This window comes from Crinia signifera, chromosome 4 (genome assembly GCF_055691185.1).
Source record: "Crinia signifera chromosome 4, ASM5569118v1, whole genome shotgun sequence".
Lineage (NCBI taxonomy): Eukaryota > Metazoa > Chordata > Amphibia > Anura > Myobatrachidae > Crinia > Crinia signifera.
Window position 1 is genome coordinate 254869471 of NC_139220.1, and position 17307 is coordinate 254886777.

Consider the following 17307-nt stretch of genomic DNA (forward strand, 5'->3'; position numbering starts at 1 on the left):
CCTGATGATCCCCCAACAGTTCACGTTTTCCAGGTCACCAGGCAGGTGCACTCATTATTCACTGACACACTTGTGATTGTATGTGGAGACCTGGAAAACATGCACTTTGTGTGGGGTCCTGAGGACCAAGGTTGAGATCCTCTTCTCTAATGTCATGTAGTTGCAATGCCAGGGATAGGGCTAGTTAGGATGGAACAGGCTACCAGATTGTGTACTGTACGGTTGAGCTATTTAGTAGACTGTGTATATTATAAAAACACACATTAGATATCATAACCTCGATCTGATGAGACAGTCAACAGGAGGTAATTATTTCTGCTGCTTTAATGCTGGCCTTGGCACAGGGGAAGCCAGAGGAGACCTTGCTGCCAAATAAAGACCCTGTTTGTTAAAAACACTGACACCACCATGCAGGAATGCAGCACAGGCAGCTCACAAACAATGTTTTGCAAGCTGACATCTCGGACTGAGGGTAAACATGTCATTATTGGACAACAGGGGTCACTTAAATATCATTTAGTACTGGCACAGATCTACAGGAATAGGGTTTCATTGGCTAGCGAGAAAGCGAAGTCTTTTTATTTTGTGTTACAATATCATTTTAAGTATCTAATGTTTGGCAGGGGTCAATTTAGGACTTCAGAGACGGGCGTACAGTGCAATAGCAGCTCTATTAGACCCAAGTGTGAGAACACCAAACATAGCAACAGAAGAAATGGAGTGGGAAGATGAATAGTTAGAGCCAAGTAACTATATACAATATAAACAGTATTTATAGTTGCAGAGGGTACCAAAGTATGAGCTATCACACAACACTTGTCCCTATAAATAATCTTTTCCATAATGGTAATGCTTGGATACACAAACACACACAAACACAGTGGGGTAGATGTATGAAACAGTGATAAGGGAGAAGTGAGCCAGAGGAGAAGTGGCCCATGACAACCAATCAGCACTGAAGTAACATCTATAATTTGCATACTATAAAATTATACAGAGCAGCTGATTGGTTGCCATGGGCCACTTCCCCTTCCTTATCACTGCTTCATACATCTACCTCAGGTTACACCTCCTCACATGTGACAGACTGGAGACTTAAGCTGTGTACACACAGTGCAATAAGGTCGCTGAGCCATATTGTGCTCTGGGAGTGCATTTATCAACAAGTTTAAGCTACTTAAAACTGCTTGTGTATGTTGCTCCAGCCAATCAGCTACCAACTGTTTTTTATTAAACACATGACTGGAGCTGACTGGCAGGAGCCCCATTTATCATATGCCATGAGTTTTAATTAGCTAAAATGTGTTGATAAATGGGCACTCCTGCTTCTAATTGTATATTTGCAATGCTAAGGTGGAGGAGCCAGCATGGCTTTGGGTACACCTACAATAAAGAACAGACCTATTTTCTCACATTTACTGGGTATCAAGTGAGATATGTAAACCATTTTTTCCAGGTTTTAATGACTACTTGTGTTGTCTCGGCTCCTGCACTATACACATGCCCCGAACTAGTGCTGGAAACTTCCATAACATATGATTTGTCCTCATTTACTTTGATACTGAACTTTTTGCCTTTCCCAAATAATACATCTCATACCTTTCCAATTTCAAATATTTAAAGTAATATTTTAAAACGCGTAATATAATTATACGAATGCAATATGTTGCATTTATTTCTAGACTTGTATATTTTGCACATCAATTGCTTTCCATCACCGGCTTTTCCCACTGGCATATCCCGTTAAGCAGTCACACATGACACAACTGAGGTATTTGTGCCCACTAGAGTTGAAGGAAAATTAGATTTGGATAAAGTGACAATTTGGGCATTCACCTTTCTTTTTGTATGTATAAAATGCCAAAGCCTCTCCTTGATGCCACAGGATCTTGGCCAGCTCTCCTGCAGTGTGTGGAAGGAAGCAGACCCCGTTCTCCGAGGCACTGCCCTGGACAAACCCACACACCAAGCAGTTGAGGACAAAGAGGACAATCCTCTCTCCAAATGTCTGGACCTGTGGAATGACAAACATGATTACTAAGAGGATGTGTCAAATTCTAATGAATCACAAGCAGCTGACAAGACCAGTTCTCACTTTAGTGCCACATCTAACGTACAGATTTATCTGTGAGTCAGGATCTCTGGAAATTTCTCAAATTTAAGTGAAATAACATTAGGAAAGCCTGATCAGTCATAGTGAGTCATGTAACCGCTAAATTAAGGATACATAAGAAGGCTATGATGCTTTCACTTCTGGAGATCAATTGCATTTCTGAGCTGGCAGCTGTTAATGAGTATAAAGCAAAGTGTATTAAAAAGTATCCTATGCCTATATACAACGCAGGCAAGCCAATTTGCGCACTTGAGTCATTTTTATGACAATGCAATTATTGACGAGAAACATTGCTGGAGTGTGTCATGCCTCAGCGTCACGCTAGCCTAGTGATTAGTAGGTTGCGTTCTAATAAATGTTGCGTCATCCTACAAAATGCCCATCTCATTATATGTGGGCGTCAGATTCAATTAGCCGCACTGATTACCATGGGGCTTGTAGCAGTGGCTGGAGCCATAGGCTGCACTTAGGGGCTTGATTCAGACCTCTTTGCTAGGCATGCGTATGTTCGCCCCCTCGCATGCGCACTTTTATGGCAGACTGGATTTGCTTAAAAGTGCTTGCATCTTCATAGGGGTGCAAGCAATTTTAAGAGAATTGGGAACAACGAAGGATGCAAGATTGGCTTCATTTGGATGCTGTTTTCAGCGTTTAAACGGAACCCAAATAGCACCTCGCACCCTTCGGTGCTAATAGGATCGACCCCTTAGTCATATGGTCCATGGGTTTGCAGTGATTTGTTGCTGCACCTTAGGATCCTAGAAGTAGGGAGGAGGTGTTTATTTACACATGACGCCTACTGATGCACTTAAATTTCCACACACTACTGCTACAGCCAAAGATGGATCGGCGATGTGACAGGGTCCATCTCTGAATTAGGCCACACATCCATGTAAGGGGTATAGTTTAATACAAGTCTAGTTTCATTATTGGAAGCTACTGATTTAACACTTACCTGCTTCAGACCTTCTTGGACTGGAACACAGGACTGCAAGATGTCATCAACGCCCCACCACTTGTCATCCAAATACACTGCGAGAACTGAGAAGATATAGGAAGATTGGACAGTTACAAGGGAAAAAGTTAAGAGATTTGACACTTTTGAAGCGTTTCAGCACATAAAGGGTTTAACAAGTTTAATGACTTACGGGTTGACATTTAATAGAATGTGATTTTTTTCGCACTTTCAAAATTGCCCGTTATCGCACTTTTCAAAATCGCATTTTTTTTGCAGCGAATTCGCATATTTAATGAGGTGCGTATTCCGGGGGGAAAAGTGTGATTAAGTGCGATAATGGGCGAATTTTAGGCATGAAAATGTGCGAATTTGTGTTAATAAAAAAAAAAAAAAAAAACAACAGCGGGAGGTCCCCCCTCGTGAGCATAACCAGCCCCGGGCTCATTTAGCCGGACCTGGTTCCAAAAATACGGGGGACAAAAAGCATAGGGGTCCCCCGTATTTCTGAAACAAGCCCCAGACTCTTGGACCGTCCTGGTTCCAAAAATACGGGGGACAAAAAATCTGGGGGTCCCCCATATTTTGAAACCAGCACCGGGCTCCAACAGCCCGCGGTGTCATGCCACAGCCGGGGGACACTTTTTATATAAGGTCTCCCGGCTGAAACATGAGCACCGTGGTTGGTCAGCCTTGGACGGGGTACCTGGAGGAGTGGGGACCCCCCAAAAAAGGGGTCACCCACTGGGATTCAGACTGAAGCCTGGGGCTTTCACCGGCGTCCGTGGCCAGTGAACGCCGGCCTGATAGGGTTAAATCTCACATACCTAACATTGCTTTATGCAGGAGAAATACAAATGCCAGTAGTGTCCCCCGGCTGTACCCCCCGGCTGTGGCATGACACTGTGGGCTGTTGGAGCCCGGTGCTGATTTCAAAATATGGGGGACCCTAAGCTTTTTTGTCCCCCGTATTTTTGGAACCAGGACCGGTCCAAGAGTCCGGGGCTGGTTTCAGAAATATGGAGGACCCCTATGCTTTTTGTGCCCCGTATTTTTGGAACCAGGTCCGGCTCAATCAGCCCGGGGCTGGTTATGCTTAAATCACTTTTTTTTATTTATTTTTTTATTTTTTTACACAGGAACATGCACAGATCTCAATGATCTGTGCAGGGTTCTGGCCAATTCACATACGAGAACCTGTTCTACATGTTTGGCGATTTTTAGACACAGTTTCCCGAATTTGCATCTCATTAAATATGCGAATGTATACTTTTCAATTGGAAAACATCTGGATGCGAATTCCGGTGCGACTAAAAATCGCACTTTCGGAATGTGCAATTTTGCTGCAAAATCGCAGTTTTTTTTCCGTTTTTTTCTCATTAAATATGCAAATTTGGGAAAATGCGATTTCAGACGTTTTTGTGGATAAAACACAAAAATCACATTTTCGCATCTCATTAAATGTCACCCACAGTCTTCATTGAAACATCCACACACTGGGCCTGATTCGGAGAGCATGTACTAGGCACAGTGCAAATCCTTATCTGGTGACATCATACACTGGTGCACCTAGATTTCTGGCAAAGCTTATTGGCTTCTGAGCAAGATAGCAGCAGGGAAGAAATGCCTCCATTGGCCAATAGGATATATTCACCGGAATATGGGCATTTCTTCCAAAGTGCAGGGTAGTTTTAAAGAAAAGCTAAAAGAAAAATATCTAAAAATATAAGAAGATTACAAATATCTAATATTAGTGGAGTGGGTGCAATATTAGGGATGTTCCTTACCATGTTGTAAGGCGTGCGCAATTTCACTCTGCAAAATGTCTTTCATTTTGACCTCACTATGGGCTCATGGAAATCAGGTCTCCTACTGCAGCAGATGAACTAAGCCTTGGCGAGTGATAAAGTGCCAGACAGTTAGCACCTAACTGTCATGGTACAACAATTAGAGTTAGGAGCTGATTGACAGTTTATCTCCACTTTATAACTTTCCAAGGCTTAGTGCATCTCCCTCTGATTTAGTACTTTGCCAAATGTATGGTTAATAAATAAATAAATTCATAAAAATGGCAGAAGAAATAAAAACAGGTAGTTGTAGTTTGTGGATCCATCTTCAAAGACAGTTTGTGCTGCTCATAGGTGTCTCCCTTGCAGTGCATTTGGCAGAGCAGTTAGGATAACCAGTGCAAAACTAGGGGTTTGTGATGTTCATCCAGTGAGCTTTGCAAACGGGGTTCACTGACCTGAGCCACAGGCATATACACTAAGCCAGCAGATAGCAAAAGTAAGTCCCCACCCAAGTCTTTCTTCTTCGGGTTTACTAAAAGCAGCATTTTCTGAGAGTCTTCGTCACAGTACAGCGGCACACAAAGAACACAGGTTCCATCTACCCGTATCTGCAAGAGGAGAAAGTGTTTTTGTGAGTCTATTTGCCTGATAAATTGTGAATGAGATTGTCGTTTTCCGTGGTTTCCAGATAGAAGCTAAAAAGTTAATAGGACGACACCAGGTTGGTCGCAATAAATAGATTGTCACCAGATGCTTCACAGTCAATAGAGATTGAAATGGTTGACTTATTCAAAAGGTTGTCATTTTCAAGAAGGTCAGCAATAAATAAATAAAAGGTCACGACTCTTCATGATTTTTAAAGGTATGGGTTAGGGTTGGGCTGCTGGAGGAATTGGTTAGTGGTAGACACTTAGTGTTAGGCTGTGGAGAGGGATGGTTAGCGCTAGCCATGAGGGGGAGGGTTAGAATAAAAAAGAGTGTCAACTTTTTTCTGTGTTGATCATTTGCATTTTGACCTTTTGACCCTGTGGACCTAAGTCCATGTTGGTAATTTAAATGTTGACATTTTAACCCTGTCAACCAGCTGGTGTTGACCTACTGACTGTTGAGCTGTCGATCCTTCAAACCACACCCACATATCGCACATTCATTTTATGGACTCTGTGGGTCCAAATAACGTTAAGATTTATTTCTATAAAATTTGATATTAAAATTTTCATTCTATAGAAAGTTCATAGTGGGGGGGGGGGGGATTTTAATAAAGGGAAGAGACACCTGCCTGGGATTGGAATGTGGGTAAGAGCAAATAGCTTTACTATAATCTGTCAATTATTATTATATTATTACCCACATTCCAACCCCAGGCAGGTGTCTCTTCACTTTATTAAAATTTCCCCCCACTACCCCTTCAACAAAAATAGCGCTCACTTTTCCATAAATACAGTATACTACTATATATAATTAAGCTGCTCTGCAAGACAGCGCAGTATACAGTATTCCTGGTTCTAGAGAAAGTTCATGTTCAACATAAATAAAGGAAAAGTTGTTAAAAGTTGTTGCTTCTGAAGAAGCAAAACTACAGGAACATCTATTCCACACACACACACACACACACACACACACACACACCCCAATAAACATACATAGAGGGCGGGATGCATCAAACATTGCACTTTTGCTTGCGATGCATTTGCCCACTCTACCCATGCATATACAGTAGGTGTTTACTAATGCCATATGTACAAAGAATATCTGTAAGGACAGGTCTTACAATAAGAGCCATCCTTTGCGATGATATGATTTCACTGTTTATGACCTGGCGTCCGAGGGAGGTGCTGGAAGGGGTCCAATTGGATTCCTCTCAGAGGTACAGTGCAATAGAAGTCTAAAGACCTGTATTGTACAAGGCCATCTGTAGATGGTATTGCCCAGCACATCCGTGCCCCAGAAACTATTACATGGTGCATAAGCGCTCAGAAAACTGCAAATTTTTGAGGATTGGCCTATTTTTAAGTTTCCCGCATCCCCGCCCCCACTATACTGAGAATATGTCAATACCATACTTGACCCAAAAATGGCCTGTTTATAGACTATGGAAATGTAACAGACTGTGGAATGCCGGAATCGGGAGTGATTTTGGGGAGTCTGCCTCCTTGTTTTGTTCAAGTGCCAATGTATTAAGGCTGCTTTAAAACTGGCAGGAATCAAAGAGGAGATGAATCAAACATACTTGAAACATAAAGTGGACAAGTTGCTGCTGCATAGTTGCCTACCCTCCTGCATTCTGCAAGAGACTCCCTGAAATAGCAGCAATCTCCCTCTCCTTTCACCTAGCCCACATTACACTGTTACATTTTTGGGGAAAAAAGGAATGAGAGACCAATACATTTACATTGAATCATCAGCATCATTTCCCAGCACTTTACCAAGTATAGTAGCTTTTACTAACTGCTTTGGGGATCATCTACATTTGTATATAAGTCATTTTAAAAGATTCCCCTCAGATGTAGCAGTACACAGCCACGCTTCTAGGTGCAGCGTGCACAATCTCTTTTTACAATCTCTCCATGTATGGAACTAGACACACCCTGTAGGTAGAGCATGACACGCCCTCTAAATGGGTTGCTTTGCAAAATTCTACTGCCAACTATAATCTCCCTGAAACTAGTTTTAAAAAGTAGGCTAGTTTTCAAAAGTATGTCAGCTAAACCTTATTTCATGAATATTAATTAAACAATCCAGTTAGCTTTGCGGAATCTTAACACAAATTCTGCAATTTGGGCCACTGTACACTGCGGCCACTGCCGCAATGGCTCGCACCTGCAAGATTACTAATTGGAATGACACCATAGCCCGTAATATAGCAGCTATGAGCCGATTGGCTGCTACTTTATCTCTCTTCAACCGTTAATGCATATGCCCTGTTTGTGTAATAAATAAGGGGGAGATGCACTAACATCCGCTGCCCCACATCGCCGGCATTCTCCGGTTACAGCATTGTTGATAATTGCATATGCACTAACATATGTGATTAGGAGTCCTTTCCAAAGTGGTTCCAGCACTGGACTATAGGTCTGAGACCCGGGAATCCTTCTGTGCATGCGTGGAGTGACAGTGGCGACCACGGGGCATGCTGGGAGGGATCTGTGATGGGATGTATAAACACTGCAGCGAAGAGAAGTCCATAGGCTTCTGTAGAGAAACGGCAGCTATTTCTGACATTATACCACGAAAACTCAGCAATTGGGTTTTAGTGCATGGTCAAATGCGGTTAAAAAAAAAACAGATAATGGGTTTTTTACTGCAATTTCCCTTTAGTGCATTTCCCCCTAAATTTATTACAGCTGTGCTGGTTGTCAACTGGTGTGGAGCTAAAATAACTATCGGATGTCCCCAACACAGAAGTGACCACACCGAAATTCAAATGGTCTCTCCTTAATTCACCAGGCCTGTGAGAGCCGGGTACTTAGTAAGCTTGGGACCACTGTTCGGAAAATGCTCCATTAGAACTACCCACCTACTTACTATAAAACAAACAAAAGTCAGGAAAACGAGGTCTCCCCTCCGTCTCACTGACACCTAGGCCGCCTTTTACAAATGCTCTCGTTTTGCCCCAGAGAATACTCAGATTTACTCTGAATAGTGCTGTATTTACTTGTTGTACGGGTACATATATTTACAAGGATGTCAAAGCAACGTTTGGGATTATCTTAGAATTTATTAGATGTACTCAAATTAGTCATACTATTAAAAATATAACTATTCAATGGTTTAGTGTTTAAAGCTAGTGCTGATAAAATCATACCATACGTCAGCAGACTCACGCAGCGTTAAAAGATGAATTTGACACATGGGGGCAGATATATTAAGCCTGGCGAAGAGATAAACTGGAGATAAAGTGGAGAAAAAGTGGAAGGAGATAACCCACCAGCCAATCAGCAGTGTTTGAAATATGACAGTTGGAAGTTGATTGGCTGGTGCGTTAACTCCTTCCACTTTTTCTTGTTTATCTCTTCGCCAGGTTTAATACATCTGCTGATGCGACATCTTCATTAAGAATTGCCTGAAATGAGAACCCTGAATCTGCAGTATCAGTTACTTCCAGCAGAGGGCACTCGAATGAAATATTGATTTGGAAACCTCTGCTGCTAGAAGCATGCAGAACAGCTATCGCTTCATAAGAATTCCTGCTCAGTTTAGAAAGGGTATCTCAGCAAAACATAGTTAAAGCATTGAAAACATGCAAGAGATGTGGGAGAGTCTAAAACGGGTAAAAAAAAAACTAGGTTCAAATTGGGTTTCTCCTCTTATAGAGACTGAAGACTTTGGGTGGGCCTTTTTACACATTCACTTTTAAGTTGCACAACTGGAAATTAGATATAGAGATCGGTAACAGAGAAGCAGCAGAAACTGTAGCCATGAAAATTCAGTCTGAAAGCCATTAGTTACTCTGCATTGAATGGAAATCCATTAAAGTAATTTGCAGGTATAAGCAGCATGCCAGATCAGTACAGGTTGCAAGTCAAATAACACAGCTTTATTAGATACACAGTGACAAACATTTCTTATATTGAACCTATATTCCATAAACTTGCCTTCTCTCCATCTGGACAGGAAAAGTACTCGTTGGAGGGTCCACTGTGCTGGGTAATATGCAAGTAGTGCTGGGTTGATAGGGCCACCAAACTTTGTAAATCAGACGACTGAAAATTGCCAACCGGGCAGCAGAGATCTACAAAATTACATTCTACGTTAAATACAGTACGTTCTTCAATATCATTACCTCCTGAGGAATACTCCTGAGTGTAATCCAGTGGTTCCCAAACTTTCATGAATCATGGTAACCCTGGGCCAAAAGATTTATTTTATTGATAAATAAAAAATATATATAATACATCAAGTACTGTCACCCTTAAGGGGCCTACACACGGGGCGACACTGCTGAGCGAATCGCTCAGCAAGATTGCTCAGCGCACAGGACGGCACAGCAATGTGTCAGCGCTGTATGCTGAGCGATCTGTCGGGGCCAGTGTTCTCCGGTGAGAACACTGGCCCTGACCGGTGATCTCACTAGATTTATTCAGGATGCAGGATATTAATTGCTAGGGCCCCTACACCAGGGTTGCCCACTTTTAAAATTTCCTCTCCGGGAGAAGCCCGGAGAGGAGACTTGCAGCAGGAGGTCGGGGCGGGTCTTGAGCGTGACACCCCCATTATGGAAATTACACAATTTGCCAATCACCCTGGAGGAGGTGGGGCTAACATGGCGCGATTCTACCACTTTAACCCCGTCCCCTAATCGGAGATCGGTATATCCCGTTATTTAAACGGCGTGGTACGGGGGAAGGTAGCCACGAACAGGGGGCGGGAGGGGGACCCGATTTTCAGCCATTACGGGAGGGTAGGCAACCCTGCCCTTCACACGGAGCAATGAGGGGCATTTTCTAGTCTAGTCAGATCCCTTAGAAAATGCCCTGATATTGCCCTGTGTGTAGGCCCCATTAGTTTTAGTTATGTGCTGTTGGATATAGTTGTGGTTCCAATTGTCCAGATACGTTTTATATGGCAGCCTCCAGCACAGGTTTTGCCTATTACTTTGACCATAAACCATTTTTATTTGTTCTTGGACCCCCCACCCACCCAGCCTGAGGCACCCCTACAAGTGTCTCTTGGCACCCCATGGTGCCTAGGTACACAGTTTGGGAACACCTGGTGTACTTACTGATCTGTTTAGATTTAAAAATAAATTTAAGAAAATGTCTGAAAAGGCTGAAATAGTTTCACAGCAAATTATATAATTTTATTGAAATGTATTATTTAGACTAACAAATAAAAATCACAGAGGCTCTGCGCTCATCATAATAAACAGTGGGGTTTGGTTCATACGCAGCGATGCAAATTTTGCACGTCTGCAAATGGATGTTTTCCATAACCATCTATTCGCAGCCTTGGGAGGACCAAATTATTCGCTGGTGGCTGCAATCGTAGCGTACTCGCAAAACTCTCAGGTGCGTTAGTTTAGCGTGTTCCCTGTACAGGAACAGGGCTGTCAGCTTCCCGCCCCCGGCAGCTGCGTCACGGCCTAATTTCCATGGCAACACCCAATGTTTCCATGGGAACACCCATGAAACGCTGGGTGTTTCAATGGGCGTGTCCCTTCGCTGCTGCCACTCAACCCCACCCCCCTTCCATCCGCACTGGTGGGTGCAAACGGGGTGGCGAACTAACAGTTCACCATGCCCGCTCACACCCAGCATATATGCATGCCCATTATCAAAACATCAGTCCCCGCAGGGGAAACCTAGTAATTAAGAATAACCATTAACAATTTATAGATAGATAGAATACTAGTAAATTTTATTTATATATATATATATATTAATATTATTATTACTATTATCATTATTTCAAATCAAAGGATGTATGTCTCATACATTATTAAGCCAGGGAAGCAGGGAGAGTTACAAGTAAGATACAGACTGAAGTAGTGTATGGAGCCTAACGGCAACAGAACATGAGGTACCATACAATCACACGGAGGGTAAATTTAGAAGCGCTGCCTGGTGTGTGAGGGGGATTCCAGACATCGCTAAGTCCATCTTAAACAGGCGAGAACTGGTAAACAACCTCCTCCTCCATCTAACAGAGCGTTCCCTTGGAAATTGGAGTGTCCCATTTGGATATCAGCTTCCTTCCATTTGTTTCAGCGGAATTCAACTCCGCCGTAAGGAATGTGTTCACATTGAGAAATGGGGGGAAAAGCAGCAAACCTGGTGTTAGATTAAAGCACCGACATATCCTAGAACACATAAGAAGCAGAGATCATTTCCTATTGCAGTAAGTTATTTTATCCACACTGTCACAAATGAAAGGAAGTTCTACAATGCAATGCAATAGTGTGACAGAGGTTAACACATACCAAATATCACTGATCAGACTCTCTGCGATACGCAGGAAAAAACTGAACAGCAAGTAAAGGGGCTTGTGAAAGGTTCTTAACCCTTTGAGTGCCAAGGGAATTTATCGAAATAGGTGTGAAAACTGCAAAGCAAACTTTTTTTACTCATCAAAATGGCCTGTAATGTTTACCTTATATATCAAATATAATCTTATTTTACACGTATTTTTATTTGAATTTATATAACAAATGTGAGGCATTTCGAGCAGATATTTTGTGCATCTCTCACAACGATGTTGGCACTCAAAGGGTTAAAAAGGAGAAATACGCCATTTGTGGGCGTCCTATATTTTCAGCAGTGTAGCTAGGTGTCATGGTGCCCAGATAAAGGGCATGTTTCATGTTTCCCGAACCCCGCCCCTCCCCTACATCCTCCCTCCCGTAATTTGTAGCAGGCTCTCAGCAGGCCACCACCTCCACCCACAACCCAGGCAATGATTATTACATATACCTTTTTTATTTATTTCAGGAAGCAGTGCAGCACTAGCGTGTGACGGAATATGTACACTCTTGAGAGTGTGTGCAGAGGGAGGAGGGAGTGAGTGTCCTGACGCCTGCGCCGCCCAGCCGTAGCTCATATGACCAATATTGTGAGCCACGGGTGGGCGGCGCAGGAGTCAGGACACAGAAGACAGCGGCGGGTGGTGTAGATGTGTGCGCATCAAGAAACTCACGGACACCTGTGCAGCTTGAATCAGGTGCGTCTTTATTCCAGCTCCGGCTATCACTGACTGCCCAGCCAGCCATGTGACCGGAAGTGATGTCAATACTTGTGGACTACAAAGACCAAGATGCACCACATGCATCTACATCCCCCCTTTTAACTGGAAGGACACAACATGCATGGACATATCAAATTCAACAAGGATAAATATGAAGATGCACGAAAAGACGTAAACAATAAAGTCCTGGAATCTGGGCTTGGGCTTGGACACCCCCCGGACCTGGTGATGGTGTGCTCTGAACCCATGGGATTGTCCTCGACAGTTTGGGAGGGCTCTGCCACTGGTAAGGTCTCTGGGATGGGATCGTCCAAATGATGTGAATCATCACTAGCATTGGTTGCAGCAGTGCCAGTTACTGATGGACCCGGCTGTGCAGAGTCCTCTTCAGCCACACTCAGCAGGTGCCGGCAGTTGTGCTCATACAAGGCATTGTTAGACTGCACCACATAACTATTTGGACGCTCTGCTGGACGCTGCACCACTGCTATACAATAAAGTGTAATAAAACCAATGGCGCTGAAAAGGGCAGCACTAACCTGCCCAGGGGTTACCTTCCCTGGGTAATAAATAAACAGTAAATACAAAAGACAGGAAAAGCGCCCACTGTTAGGAGCTGATGCTCACGTCTCCAGAGTCCACAAAAAAGTTCTCTATTTTCCTCCAGACGGGTATATGCAAAAAAACACAAATGAGAAAAACACAATGTGTAGTCCTGTTTCTCAATACAGTTATAGTTTTTGGGGGTCTTTAGGGTCACTCAGAATTCCCTCCTTTCCAGTGTTGTTCTATCTTTAAGGGTTCACCACGTGTTGTCTGATTTGTATATAAGCTGGCATACATGTATGCTTACATATATCAGGGGCTTTCAACACACATCAGGGTATCTTTATGATAGGTATTCTTACTTGTATGCTTACTTTAAGCTATATGGGGATCCTCACATCAAGGTATCTTTAACCACGGACACACCTCCAGTAAATTTTTCACATAGTTTTATTGTAAAAAAGGTAAATTCATATATACATAAAAATGATTTCCGAAGTATTAAAAATTGTATACCAGTTGTTATGGATTGTTCTAAGGCCCAGGTTCGGGAGTCACAAAAAGATGTTATATACCCGGGAATGCTCACCAATACCAAGGGTCTCTCACAAAGAACATATACTGGATATACCTTAAAAACAGCAGCACCGCACCGACGCGTTTCGACCCTCAGGTCTTTATCAAGGTGGTGCTGTATGTGAATCCAAACAGGGTTTAAATACCCTAGGTCTCCTCCCCTTCCCCCTTGTCACAGGTGGGTGTGGGAGGTTAGCAACTCTTTCATAATACATCAAATTCATAAAACATCGGTGTAATAATAAATGCTACAGATGGACATATTCCATGAATATACATATATCTTAAAAAACACATAAACTCATGATCTGAACAAACACATCAATTAGATCACCGGAAATGAGGACCGGAAGTCCATCTATGGGCATACCGTCCTGTAACCTGTATCTCGCCTGCCCCACGGGGGCTCTTACCCAGTATGGTATAGTAGATGCCTGTGTAGTGCGGGGGTATTTGCGTCTATGCTCTGATGCGAGCTTTACGTGATTACACCGCTTCCGGTATGTGTATACCCGGAAATAACATTGGAGCGCGCCGTGGAACCTGCCCAGGGGTTACCTTTCCTGGGTAATAAATAAACAGTAAATACAAAAGACAGGAAAAGCGCCCACTGTTAGGAGCTGATGCTCACGTCTCCAGAGTCCACAAAAAAGTTCTCTATTTTCTTTCAGACGGGTATATGCAAAAAAAACACAAATGAGAAAAACACAATGTGTAGTCCTGTTTCTCAATACAGTTATAGTTTTTGGGGTCTTTAGGGTCACTCAGAATTCCCTCCTTCTTTCCAGTGTTGTTCTATCTTTAAGGGTTCACCACGTGTTGTCTGATTTGTATATAAGCTGGCGTACATGTATGCTTACATATATCAGGGGCTTTCAACACACATCAGGGTATCTTTATGATAGGTATTCTTACTTGTATGCTTACTTTAAGCTATATGGGGATCCTCCCATCAAGGTATCTTTAACCACGGACACACCTCCAGTAAATTTTTCACATAGTTTTATTGTAAAAAAAGGTAAATTCATATATACATAAAAATGATTTCCGAAGTATTAAAAATTGTATACCAGTTGTTATGGATTGTTCTAAGGCCCAGGTTCGGGAGTCACAAAAAGATGTTATATACCCGGGAATGCTCACCAATACCAAGGGTCTCTCACAAAGAACATATACTGGATATACCTTAAAAACAGCAGCACCGCACCGACGCGTTTCGACCCTCAGGTCTTTATCAAGGTGGTGCTGTATGTGAATCCAAACAGGGTTTAAATACCCTAGGTCTCCTCCCCTTCCCCCTTGTCACAGGTGGGTGTGGGAGGTTAGCAACTCTTTCATAATACATCAAATTCATAAAACATAATAAATGCTACAGATGGACATATTCCATGAATATACATATATCTTAAAAAACACATAAACTCATGATCTGAACAAACACATCAATTAGATCACCGGAAATGAGGACCGGAAGTCCATCTATGGGCATACCGCCCTGTAACCTGTATCTCGCCTGCCCCACGGGGGCTCTTACCCAGTATGGTATAGTAGATGCCTGTGTAGTGCGGGGGTATTTGCGTCTATGCTCTGATGCGAGCTTTACATGTTTACACCGCTTCCGGTATGTGTATACCCGGAAATAACATCGGAGCGCGCCGTGGAACGCACGGCCATATTGGTTAGTGTCAGAGGCATTCTTCTAACTCGTAGGACGGTGACACGCACCGCCATTTTATTTGATATATCATTACTTCCCTAAATGGTGACACGCACGGCCATGTTGCCGTGATAGACGTTGTCATGACGATACTATGTATCAAAAAAAGAGACAGGATTCTGTATATATAATTCTGGATACACTCTCAGGGGATTTTTGATATGAAAGGGGATTTTTAATATAAAAAAGGTTTATTTGAATACCTGGCTGAGGCTTCCTTTTGAACAAAAATGATTATGAAAAGGAAGCTTTGCGACAATTGAATGACAGAAACACCTATATCCTCCTTAGGAGTAATCCAACTACAAAAATAGAGAAAAACCTACAACTAATGTTAACAAAACATCAAGAAAATAATTCCATCACTGAAAAAGAAGCAAAATTTATATATAACTCCAATCCGTCACTCCCAGTTTTCTATATACTTCCCAAAATACATAAGAACAATAAAGAACCCCCCGGACGTCCTATTGTAGCAGGCACAAATTCAGTGACAGCGAACCTCTCGGAGTTTGTGGACCATGCTCTTCAACCAGAGGTAATCAAGATCAAGTCTTATTTGAAAGATACCATAGATACCATCAACTGTATTACTCAGATAGTATGGGAAAAAGATGACCTCTTGGTAACAGCAGACATCACTTCTTTGTACTCCATAATCAACCATCAAACAGGAATCACAGCGGTCGAATACCATCTTACAAAAGCAGGTTTGGACCAAAACAAAATAGATTTCCTGAAAGATGCCATAGAATTTATCCTAAACAATAATTTTTTCTGGTTCAAAGAGCGGTACTATCAACAAACAACAGGTACCGCTATGGGAACTAAGTTTGCACCAGCTTATGCGAACATGCTCATGGGCTGGTGGGAAGATCATAATATCTTGACAAACAACATATACCGAGAACAAATTAAAGTTTGGAAAAGGTACATAGATGATATTATGTTTGTGTGGAGAGGTAATCGGTCAATGTTGGAGGAATTTTGCAATATTCTTAATCATAACAACCATAATATAAAACTTACCTTTAACATTAGTGACACCGAGGTACAGTTTCTGGATCTATGTATTTATGTAAAAGAGGGGAAATTACATACAAAAAATTATACGAAACCTACAGACAACAACAATTATATCCCGATGACAAGCAATCACCATCCAACATGGTTAAAAGGCATTCCTTCAGGGCAACTCCAGAGAATACGACGAAACTGCTCTGAAGTGACAGTATTTCAAGAACAAGCGAAGGAAATGAAAAACCGCTTCATGGAAAAAGGCTATCAAGAAAAAAAGATTGATGAGAAAATAGAAGAACTAAAAGTCCAAGACAGAACGTCCATGTTGAAATATAAAAATAATAAGAAAAAAGCCAAACCAAAACTAGCTTTAATCACAAAATACAACAACCAACACAAAGAAATAGAAAAAGCGTTCAAAAAACATTGGCACATCCTAACTAAAGACCCGTTGTTAAAAAATCACATTGGAGACAAACCCACGTTTATTTACAGGAGTGCGGAAAATCTAAAATCTAAAATAGTGAAAAGTGCAAACCCAGAACAAAGAGATGGGAGAATTAAAACTAAAGGATTCCATAGGTGCGGGTATTTTTGTGTGTCTTGCACATAGGTGCAAGACACACAAAAATACCCCCACTAAGGTAACAGAATTTACAGCCACAGCCAATGGATCCGTTTTCAAAATTCAAGAATTTATAACCTGTAATAGCAAAAACTGCATATACGTAATCGAATGCTCATGTGGCCTCCAATATGTGGGCAAAACAGGTAGAACTCTGAGAGAGAGATGGGCCGAACATGCCCGGAACATCAAAAAGGGCATGACAGGCCATCTCCTCTCAGAACATTTTAAGAACAAACATACTTGTTCCACACAGGAAATAGCCAAAGTGATTGGTATTAAGAA

General features: G+C 42.2%; 1 protein-coding gene across 1 annotated transcript in view; it reads right to left on the minus strand.

The window, feature by feature from the left end:
* LOC146075241 (protein FAM169B-like) overlaps positions 1 to 17307 on the minus strand; it is a 60342-nt gene that overhangs the window by 21628 nt on the left and 21407 nt on the right. Inside the window, exons 3-6 of the mRNA XM_083184252.1 lie at positions 9454 to 9590; positions 5367 to 5466; positions 3069 to 3154; positions 1837 to 2014 (exon numbers count right to left, since the gene is read on the minus strand). Of these exons, the coding sequence (XP_083040378.1) occupies positions 1837 to 2014; positions 3069 to 3154; positions 5367 to 5466; positions 9454 to 9590 (501 nt within the window). The remainder of the gene's footprint in view (positions 1 to 1836; positions 2015 to 3068; positions 3155 to 5366; positions 5467 to 9453; positions 9591 to 17307) is intronic.